At 42.8% G+C, this 11,035-nt stretch overlaps 1 protein-coding gene across 2 annotated transcripts; it reads left to right on the top strand.

Annotated features, from left to right (window-relative positions):
- Positions 1–5,438: 5,438 nt before the first annotated feature.
- Positions 5,439–11,003, top strand: LOC120669729 (65-kDa microtubule-associated protein 1-like). Of its 2 annotated transcripts, XM_039949566.1 has the most exons (10): positions 5,439–5,638; positions 6,990–7,075; positions 7,279–7,482; positions 7,790–8,047; positions 8,425–8,640; positions 9,190–9,345; positions 9,436–9,747; positions 9,946–10,033; positions 10,207–10,355; positions 10,451–11,003. In XM_039949566.1, exons 2-10 carry the CDS (start codon positions 7,004–7,006, stop codon positions 10,757–10,759), a joined length of 1,764 nt encoding a protein of 587 aa, XP_039805500.1. In that variant the 5' UTR covers positions 5,439–5,638; positions 6,990–7,003; the 3' UTR covers positions 10,760–11,003. The 2 variants fall into 2 exon arrangements, with proteins under 2 accessions (XP_039805500.1, XP_039805499.1); XM_039949565.1 differs by having other exon boundaries at positions 5,460–5,638; positions 9,190–9,747.
- Positions 11,004–11,035: the final 32 nt, after the last annotated feature.

Consider the following 11,035-nt stretch of genomic DNA (forward strand, 5'->3'; position numbering starts at 1 on the left):
TTGTGCACCCAAGGCGGTCTTGTTCTTGTTCTTGGTAAATGGAATGGCATGTGGGGTTCCTTGCCCATTCCTACCAAGTCCCTTACCCACTTCAAACCCAAATTTGCTCATGTATCTTGACCCAAATCCCTTGGTGTGTTTCTCAAATTCACCTACCCTTGTAAAGGGAATTTTCTTTGGGACTTGAGTATGTGATGGAGCCTCTTCTTGCAACAAGTGAGTGAGTCTAGAGATTTCTTTCTTCATTGCATTCATCTCAACATGGTTAGTAGCACAAGTTTGAATATCAATATTAAAGCACCGTGCACATCCATTACTTGTAGAAGAACTAGATGAATTAGATGTCTCTTTAGTCTTAGAAGTACTTTCCCAAAGAGTATTAAATTGAACCTCAAGTGCCGTGTGATTAGCTTGTAAGCTTGTCATGCTCTCTTAAAGTTTCTCATTATCCTTCCTTAGGAAAGTGTTAGTGTCATTGACAAAAGAAAATTTTCTAGTCAAATCATCCACTTTTTCTTTTTCACTAGAGAGTGACTCTTTCAACTCAAGAAGAGTGCCATCTTTGACTTTGATTGAGTTCACAAGCATCTTGTTTTCCTCCCTTTCATAGGCGAGGTCCTTTTCAAGAGCCTTGAATTTTTCTCTCTCAAGTCTAAGCAATTCTTCTTGTGTTTCAAGAGTCTCATCCGCTTCATCTAGTTTCATAACTAATTTCATCATTTTAGTTGCGGTCCCTTTACCATATTTCTTGACTAGTTTAGTAACTTCTACTTCATTATCCAATTCATCATCCGATGTGTTTGGAGATGTTACCTTGGAGTTTTTAGCCATGAGGCACATGATAGGAGCTTCATCTTCATCGTCGGTGAGATCTTCAAACAAGCTTGGAGGATGTGGAGATGATGCCTTGAGAGCCATGGTTGCAACATCTTTTTCGGACTCACTTTCTTGTTGTGAATCCAATTCTTGACCAAGATGAGCTTCTCCGGCTTGCTTCTTGTATCTTGATCTATCTCTCTTGGATGTGTTTTCTTTGGTGTCTTTGTTCTTCTTCTTCTCTTCCGGGCAATCGGCAATGAAATGCCCAACTTTGTTACACCCAAAACACGGCCTATTAGACCTTCTTCTTGGCTCATACTTCTTGTTCTTTCCAAAGTTTCTAAAGTTGCCTCTCTTCAATACTCTTGTGAAGTTCTTGATAAAGAAAGCAATTTGCTCATCATTAAGCTCTTCATTGTCATCACTACTAGTGCCTTCATTTTTTGAGGATTGGTTTGCCTTTTCTTTGCCTTTTGACTTAGCTTGAAGTGCCAACCCACTATTCTTGGCCGCTTGTTCTTGAAGCTCGGCTAGATCTTGGTTAATCTTGACTCTCTTTAATTGATCATGGTGAGCCTCAATTCTTCCAAGGACATTCTCGGCGGTGAAGTGCTTGAATTCTTTTTCGGCTCTAATCAAGCTAGGTAGAGTAACATCCCTAGCCATATACACGGTCAAGAGCTTGTCCACAATCTCACGGTCCCCCCACTTGTCACCACCAAGAGATTTGATTTGATTTGTGATTTTCTTCATGTGGTTGTACATCTCTTTCACACCTTCATCCTTCTTCATGGAGAACAAGCTCAATTCATCTTCTAAAGTTTTGATTCTTGATTCTCATACTTTTCTTGATCCTTGATGGTTCACTAGGAGAGTGTCCCAAGCATCTTTGGCGGTTGGTGCATCCTCTATCTTGTCAAACTCTTCGGGACTCACGGATGTGTGTAGGATGTTCAATGCTTGAAAATTCCGTTGTAGCACATATGCTTGAACCGGGGTTGGAGTTTCATCTTCATCCGGAATTTCACATCTAACTTCCACAACTTTCCAAAGATCCTTGTGAATTGCATTCATGTAACCGAACATCTTAGTCTTCCATTGATTATATCCGGTACCATCAAAGAAAGGTGGCTTGCCCATATGAATTGATGCATTGTGCTCACTAGGTAGAGAAAAAGTGTAATCATGAGCAACTCTTCGATAATCACCTTTGCCTTTTAACTTTGATGAGCTGCCCTTGTTGGAAGAGCGTGAGGCTCTTCTCTTGGAATCGGTGTCGGAGTCATCACTAGAGTCAATGATAACTCGGGAACTAGTCTTTTTCTTCCTTTGCTCCTTCTTCTTTTTCCTCCATGCCTTCCACTCCTCATAAGACATCTCATTATCGGATGTCTCTTCTTCACTTTCTACTCCACCATTCTTATTCTTTCCCTTCTTGTTGTTGTTGGATGGCTCTACATTCTTGTCTTTGTCTCTTTTATCACTAGGATCACCTTTTTCACCTTCATTAACCGGAATCTCTTGATTCTTTTCATCATCCGATATCTTGACCTCTCCGGACGGTTAAGCCCTTTGAATGGAGAGCCAAGCTCTGATACCAATTGAAAGGATCTTAAGATGCCTAGAGGGGGGGTGAATAGGCAATCTGCAATTTAAAAACACTTAACAAAAGGGTCAGACACAGACTAGCCCGGATACTCCGGGTATATGCCCGGATACTCCGGGTTTGGTGGTCCGGAGTATCCGGAGCTGTATCCGGAGTCTCCGGGTTTGAACAACCTGAAATGAAACTGCAAGTATCTCTGCAAGAAAAGTAGATCGAGCTAGATAAAAAGTACCAGGGGTTCCTTAAGGTTGATATCCAACAAACGAAGTTCACTAGAAACTCGTGACTGAGTAGATCGAGCTCAAACCCTAGAAAAAAAGTCTCACAAGCAAATGACAACGAAATCAAGTAAACTAAGACAAAGGAGACAAGGATTTGTTTCCCGAAGTTCACACCCGAAGGTGCTACGTCTCCGTTGAGGAAGGATTCGAGAGACGGTGCTCAAGAACCCCTATGCTCCTCTCCCAAGGGCGAGATCACCTCTCAAGCCCAAGGTTACTTACTATGGATTCCTCGGCGAGGAATGAAGATTACAAACTTCTTGTGCAGCTCACAATCTTGGTTGAGCAATCACAAGCACGTCTAGTCGTCTAGGAGCACAAGGCTCCAAGAGTAACAAACTTGAATCCGCGGGTTTGACCAAAACCAAGTTATCAAGAGATGGAAATGGGGCTCACAAGCACTAATCCTTGCTCTTGCTTGCTTCTCACTCAAATCCCTCAAGGGAATCACTCAAGAATGAAGAAGGGAGAGTGAGGGAGCTCTTTTTGGCTTAGGTTTGAGTTCTGTTCGTCCAAAATGGCAAGAGAGGGGGCTGAAGGGGTATGGAGGGAGTATTTATAGTCTTCAGCCCAAAAATAGCCGTTGGGCGAAATGGTACCCGGAGACTCCGGGTATATGCCCGGAGACTCCGGGCAACCCTGATTTTTCAGCCCAGAAACAGCACCCGGACACTCCGGGCAATGGGGTCCAGAGTATCCGGCCCTATACCCGGAGTATCTGGGTAAGGCAGGGAAAATCTTCGGTTTATGGCTCCTTTGAGTTGTTTTGTGGCTCACAAAAGTTTGTAAGGGTTCTCTTGAGCACAAAATCTAAATCGAAACCCTTGAACCAAGTCCCTCTTGATAGTACGGCGTTCCTATACTCAAATTTCAAATTCAAAATCTAATTTCTTGAGTAAACTTGAACTGCGCTTTTTCATTTCCTTTTTGAGGGTCGTATATCATCACTTGATTCATCTATACATGTTCACCACCTGCACACATGCTCAATTACACGATTAAACGCACATGTGTTTTGTCATTAACCACCAAAACTCACTTAGGGGCCTAGATCACTTTCAATGGGTACCCGTGTAGACCGATTAGCAGTGTAAAGACGTGCAAATCTATTTTGACCGTTTAAAAAGGTTGTTTAAGCGGCCGTGTATACTGACTTTTTGCTAAACAATGGGTGATCGACCATTCACCGATTAATGTTTAGGCTAACCCTACAGGTGTACGAGTTTGTGAAGGAGTTTTATGGAGGAGCCAACAAAGTGTCATTCTCACGTATAGATTGCAATAATGAGATTGGTCATGAGCGCAAGAAGTACTTAGAATACTTGAAGTGTAAGCAATTAGAGAATCCAACCTATTTTTATGCTATGCAAATAGATAAGAAAGATGGTTGGATAGACAATTTCTTTTGGGCAGATGGTCGGTCTATCATGGATTACACTTGTTTTGGTGATGTCGTGTTATTTGACACCAGGTTCCAGACTAATAAGTTTGAAATGCCTTTTACTCCACTCCTTGGGACCAACCACCACAAGCATATAATAATTCTTGGAGCTGCATTGTTGTTTGATGGGATCAACCAACACGGATCATATAGTGCCCTTGTTGCTCATCGTGGTGCTTGCAAAATATTAAGTGCTTACTGATATGGATAAGATTACTAACAGGTTCTGGAATGAATGTGTCGATCAAATATGAAACGACTTATCATACCGTGCCCTTCGTGATTCTGTTAATTTTTGAAACTTTATTTTATTGGATTAAATGTCACTTTAATGTTGGTATTTAATTTCAAACTATTGTAATCTTATCATGCGATCTATATATTTTTAGTATAAAAGTTTTGTTGTCCCGTAGCATCGCTCGGGTATAAACCTAGCGGAAGATAGATAGGGGTACTCCCTCCGTTCTTTTTTATATGACATCGTTGATTTTTTTTCTTCAACTTTGACCAACATTATTTAATTAATCAGTTAGTTAAGTAAAGTGAAATGAGTACCTTTACGTCTATTATCAAGAGTCTCTTGAATCTAACTTGAAGATTTGGCTATTTGCATAAATAGTTATAGAAAAGACGAATAGTCAAATGAAGAAAAAAGTCAATGGTGTCATATATTTAAGAACGGAGGGAGTATAAACCTAGTGGAAGATAGATAGATGTTGAAAGTCCCAGCCCACCAAAATTCATCTTAACCTTATCTTCTTTTTCTTCACCTTCCCCAACCCTCAACATTTGTTGGAGGTCCTTCTCCGGCTTCGGTGGCTGCGCACAGCGTGCGCCAGCGAGCCGACACGCGGTGGGGCGCCAGAGCCAGGGGCGGCGTGCTGGGGTGCGTTTGGCATCGGGAGTGAGCGAGACTAGGGGCCTGTGGTTGGGCGCGCCGGCATCGGGGACGGGGGCGCGCCGGAGGCAGGGCGGCAAGAGTGGAGGAGCAGGCCGACGGTGGTGGCGGGAGAGCGAGAGGAAGGTTAGGGAGAGAGAAAGTTAGGGTTTGGGTAGGGATTCAACAATCGTGGTTATTTACACGAATATCAAATACGGGAAGGTGTAGAAGCTAAGATTCAACGTAAGATGTATAGAAAATCCGCACCCAGGCCAACCAGCTATGTTACAAGCCCATTGGGCCAATCACACACAGTTGATCCAGTCACCCACGCCCCACGTAGCGCAGCGCAGATTGGGCTTCACGGAATCACGGTCCTTTTGGATCTCCGACCCACTAGCTAGAGCCGCCGCCTCTGTTTCCTCGTCTTTGTGCTCCCTCTCCCTCTCTGCTGGTACAGGCTGCCGAGTAGCCGCAGGACAGTCTCTCTCGGCCTTCCTCACGCTAGCGGCGGCGACTACAGGGCGAGCGGCGCCGCCCTTCGCCGGGCCTTCGTCGCGCGCTTCGCCGGGCCTTCGTCGCGCGCTTCGCCGGCCACGAGCGTCCGGCAGGTATCCCCGTACACTCCCTTCCCTTCCTGCTGCGCGAGATCGAACGCCCAGAACCCTAGCGTATGCTATTTGTGTTCGAATCTGACCGTTTATGCTGCCTCTGGCTTCGATTTTCCGCAAAAGTTACATGTGTGCCCCCGTGTCCTAAACTCGGTTCACCCCCTGCTATCGGGTACGTGGCGTATTCGGTGTAAATTTTTCTTGCCCCAAACGGCCTATTTTCTCTGCGTGCGAGATGCAGGGCATTTGGTTTTTTTAGCGTGAACCGTGTAGCTCGATGTAGCAATGTCTGGATGCGTCAACATTATCAGGACGTTCCTAGTAGGTAAGGAATTTGAATATATGCTTGTCGTCCCGCACGGCAATCTTTTGTCCCTTTCTCTTAAAATGATAGGTCGGTGAATACCGCCAGTATCCTACGAGGCTCTTAAATGATGATTCCGTAGAAGATAAAAGGAGCTCTTTGTACTTTTTTTTTGTTCTTTTCTGGTGGTTTGGTTGGCATTTGGGTCCTTATGGGAATCACCGTGTTCGGCGGGTCACTTTTGCGCTGCTTCCGGCTGCTTCGGCCGCTGCTGCCGTTCGGCTGCTTGCTGCTGCACGCTAGGCTGCTGCTTGCTGCTGGACGCTCGGCTGCTGCTCGGCTGCTGCTCGCTGCTCGCAGCTGCTGGCTGCTGCTGCTGCAGCCACCAGCCGAACACCGTGAATATGTTCAGCAGTGTTTCTGTACTATATGTCTATTATTAATTTTTTACTTAGCAAGTAGTGTCCCATAAGGTCAAGATGGCACAGTGAAATGTTATAAGGTGTAGACATTTGTTTGTGCATTTTTTTGGGGGAAATCTTTTGCCGAGGAAGGCAATCCATATATTTAGCATTTCTTGACTGTTTATAAAGGTGTACCCAAGACTCATTGTTGAATCTTTGGTGTGGGATGGCTGTGTTATAGTTTTGAAATTTATGTTTTCTGGTTTATTTTGTGCTTGATATTGCTGCCTAAGTCATTCAGGTTGCATTCTGATTATCTGATATAGTCTGAGTGACTTTGTTTACAGGATCAATGAAGTCTAAGTCTTAGTAGTTTTTACTGTATTGAAAAAACTAGGAGTGTTTCTTTAGCAGCCATAACTGATATTTTTTTTCATTAAGTGGTCTAAAAATTGCAGCACATTGAATTTTCTTTTATGCTTTAGGCTAAAAAAATTGTTGGGGGATGTATTTGCTTGGGTTCTGTTGATTTCAGATTTATACATGGTGAACTGAAAATCCATATTTCATTAGTCATGATATGCATACTTTAAATTTGCCCTGAATAATTTTAATATACATAATCGCTTTCATTGTCATGCAGAGTACTGAGCTAAAATGGGAGTGGCAGGTCACAATGATCCATTATTAGGTGAAACAACATGTGGGTCTTTGCTACAACAACTTCAGGTGCTTTGCTATTTTTGAAATAGTTCAATGCTCAATCATTAAATGCATTTTTTTTTACTTTTATTTATGCTTTCTGAGGCTTAAAGCAGTTGCAGCACATAACCATTCAAACTCATAATCTACATCAGCTAAGAATTCAGATTTTGTTTCTACAAGATTGATTAGTATAGAATTGGGCAAGTGACTGATATGTGTTATTTCAGCTGATTTGGGATGAGGTTGGTGAAAGTGATGAAGATCGTGACAAGATGTTACTTCAGCTAGAGCAAGAGTGCTTAGATGTCTATAGGAGAAAGGTCGATCAGGCTTCTAGCTCCAGGGCACGTCTCCTTCAACAGCTCGCCAACTCCAAGTCCGAGCTGACTAGACTCCTTTCTGCATTAGGAGAGCTATTTGTTTCCGGCATTGTAAGTATCTGGGAAAATTATACGAATGCAGTGACCCTTTTTCTTTGAAAGTAGAATATATTGCCCTTATTAGAACTTATAAGTGAGATTGTTGCCAGATAAACTGCAATGTCTAACTGAAATATATTCCTGGGTAGCTTAAAACATATTCCTTTCCATTTATACTGACCCCTGTTTACATGACTCCCCAGTATAGAAGCATACTCGGTTGACAGATTGCTGGCTTTTATATTTTGGTAGATTTTATCTTCAATTAGTAATTCTTTCCCTAGTATAGGGCTGATGGATCTTTTCTCCAAATTTACAGCCTGACAAGACAACTGGTACAATCAAGGAGCAACTAGCAGCTATATCACCATCTTTGGAACTACTATGCAAGAAAAGAGATAGTAGGGTAAAAGAGTTTGCCGATGTACAACTTCAGATTCAGACACTTCGTGGTGAAATCACCGGGAATCTACAATTTGGTGAACACTTGGAAACACCCCATGTTAATGAGGATGATCTTTCTGTAAAGAAATTAAATGAATTTCTTTTTGAACTACAAGCTCTACAAAAGGAAAAGGTTATTACTAATTTCAGAGTTTGCTTTGCTTTGTGCAATCCTGCAATTGCTGTTTCTAGTTAAAGTGTCAATGCTGCAACCCTCAAACTCCAACCATGGTAGAGGGATGATACCTTTTGTCACAGCACTTAACTTTGCACATTTTATCTGCTGGACAAATTCTCTTCTTGTGCCAAATTGAATAACTTAACATGTCCAAATGTCCACTATGACAGAGGATTCTGAACACTGGCATAATGTTACCATAATGCTGACCAAGGCAACAAGCCACTGATAGTCTCATACAGCTGATGATCATCTTACTAGTATGTTTTTTGGATAAACAAAAATCAGTGGGCTCGAATAGTACTTCTAAATGTTTTTTTTCTGCATTGCAGAGTAATAGGCTAAACAAGATTCTTGAATCCGTGAGTTCAGTGCATGATCTTTGTTCTGTACTCGGCACGGATTTCGTAGGCACAGTTACTGAAGTTCATCCTAGCCTTGATGACTCAGTTGGTGTTCAAGCCAAGAGCATTAGTGATGAAACTTTATCTAAGCTGTCTAAAATTGTGATTGGACTTCAAGAAGAAAAATCAAAGAGGTTTACCAAGGTAAATTTGCAATGGATTCTTGAGCTTGATTATCTATTCCTTTCCAATCTCTGATATATTGTTTACAATGTTGAAAATAGCCCGCTTTTAACTTTTTAGGAGATCTACTGCTACGCTATGCAACATTTGTCCGCTGCGTCCGCTAAAGGGGTTTTTATGAGATTCAGCAGTGTTAAATATCCGCTAAAGTGGCTTTTGCGAGATTTAGTAGCGCTAAATGTCAATCATTCGCTCAAAGACGCAGCCAAAAGAACCGATATAACTAAATGAATGTAGTGTGGACCCTAGGCAACGTAGCATGGGCACCATTGGGCAGTTAAGAGACATGTTGGAGTTTATTTTTTGGTGTTAGACCAATAATGCTTATAATTTTATATGTGATTATTGATGATTTTATCATTCCGCTAAATGATTTAGCTTTCGCTATAACCCGCTATAGCTTTCTATAGATTTTAGAGAAGGCTGCCGCTAAACTTCATAGCCTGCTATTTTCAACATTGATTGTTTACACTGTTGATGCTATTTTTGGTTATCAATATGATTCTTCAGATCCAAGCCCTAGCATCCCAGCTCTCTGATCTTTGGAACTTAATGGATGCCCCTGTGGAGGAATGCCAACCTTTTCATCACATCACATGCAATATGTCCTTAACTTTGGATGAAGTGACAGTTCCAGGAGCTCTGGCTCTTGATGTAATTGAGCAGGTTAGAAAGTGGTTTCTTTTCAGTGTTCCTTGGACTTATGAAATAGCATGCTGTTATTTGCCTGTTATTGATTATTTTTGCACTTTGAAGGCTGAACTTGAAGTTGAAAGGCTCGATCAGCTAAAAGCTAGTAGGATGAAGGACATTGCATTCAAGAAGCAAACTGAACTTGAAGATATATATGCCCGGGCTCATATTGCAATAGATTCTAATGCTGCCAGAGACAGAATAATGTCTATTATTGAATCTAGTAGTTTTGAGCCTTCGGAACTACTGGCTGATATGGAGAACCAGATACTTAAAGCAAATGAAGAGGCATTAAGCAGAAAGGACATATTGGAGAGGGTTGATAGGTGGATGTTAGCATGTGAAGAAGAGAGCTGGCTTGAAGACTATAGCCGGGTATTTAAAATTGATTCTGCTATGTATACTGCTTATTCTCTAGTGAATTTTCTCATTGAAGATATACCAAGTTGTGCTTTGGCTCCTGTACATATTGCCATACTTGAAACTGATTTTTTTTGTTATATACTTTCCACTAACTTCACTTCATTCTTGTGATATCACAATATTCTGATGTTGATGCTTTCTTCATGGCAGGATGATAACAGGTACAGTGCAACTAGGGGTGCACATCTGAATCTGAAGCGCGCGGAAAAGGCTCGTGTTTTGGTCAACAAAATTCCAGGTATGTTCCGACCATTAACAGAATTTTGGGTGTGCAAAACTGACCATGTTAGAGATTGGAGTAAACTTTTTTTTGCTGTTATACTCATATGACATTGGAATTTTTGTAAGAAAATATTCTTCATAACCTGAGCTAACTTTTCATGAATGCCTTTGATGTTTTCATTATGCTAGCGATTGTTGACACGCTGGTTGCAAAGACGCGGACTTGGGAACAAGAGCACGGCATGCCATTCACCTATGATGGTGTTCCTCTCCTTGCGATGCTGGATGAATACAAAGTTCTGAGGCAGGAGAAGGAAGAAGAGAAGCGAAGAATGAGGGTATTTATTTCTTTGCTGTGCAATTCGATTTTTTCCATGATTGGTTCCTGAACAACTATCTAATCCATGCTCTGCACCTCTTCATAACCTTGCAGGACCAGAAAAAGATCAATGATCAGCTAGCTGCAGAACAGGAGAAGCTGTTCGGTTCGAAGCTGACCCCAGCGCGGCCCCAGTCCTCAAGGAATGTGGCTGCTGGAGCCCGGGCTAACGGTGGCGGTGGTGCAGTTAATGGCACGCCGGTACGGAGGCTCTCGGCCCTCCAGAGCGGTGGCAGGACAGCGAGCCGGGATGGGCGGAGGGATGTGAGCAGGCCGGTGGCTCCGGTGAACTACGTCGCCATCGCCAAGGAGGATGCGGCCTCGCAGGCATCCAGCAACCACACGGGCCCCTCCACGCCCTGACCATTGTTGGTAGGTACTACTAGGTAGCAACCATCGTGACGGTGCTAGAGATATACCAGTGCAGTAGTAAAGATATATAGCTGGCCAGATTGGAATGGCGGTGGTGGCGGCGGGTTTGGTCCCCGGTGCTTCTTCTCAGGCGACGGTGGTGTGGTGTAGATTGGAATTGGGCGCAGGATATGGAATGGAAACAAACGATGCTGGATATGATCTCTCAGTCTCACCCCCGTGTGTTTGTACGGTTGCTCGTTGCTCCTCGTCCCATCTGCCTGGCCG

The sequence above is a fragment of the Panicum virgatum genome, chromosome 4N, assembly GCF_016808335.1.
Source record: "Panicum virgatum strain AP13 chromosome 4N, P.virgatum_v5, whole genome shotgun sequence".
NCBI classification, from domain to species: domain Eukaryota; kingdom Viridiplantae; phylum Streptophyta; class Magnoliopsida; order Poales; family Poaceae; genus Panicum; species Panicum virgatum.

Bases quoted from the DNA above. Each gene is read 5' to 3' on its own strand.
- LOC120669729 (XM_039949565.1), top strand. From the start codon at position 7,004: ATGGGAGTGGCAGGTCACAATGATCCATTATTAGGTGAAACAACATGT. The intron at 8,641-9,189 runs GTAAATTTGCAA...ATGATTCTTCAG, and splicing joins AATCAAAGAGGTTTACCAAG to ATCCAAGCCCTAGCATCCCA. The intron at 10,034-10,206 runs GTATGTTCCGAC...TCATTATGCTAG, and splicing joins TTTGGTCAACAAAATTCCAG to CGATTGTTGACACGCTGGTT.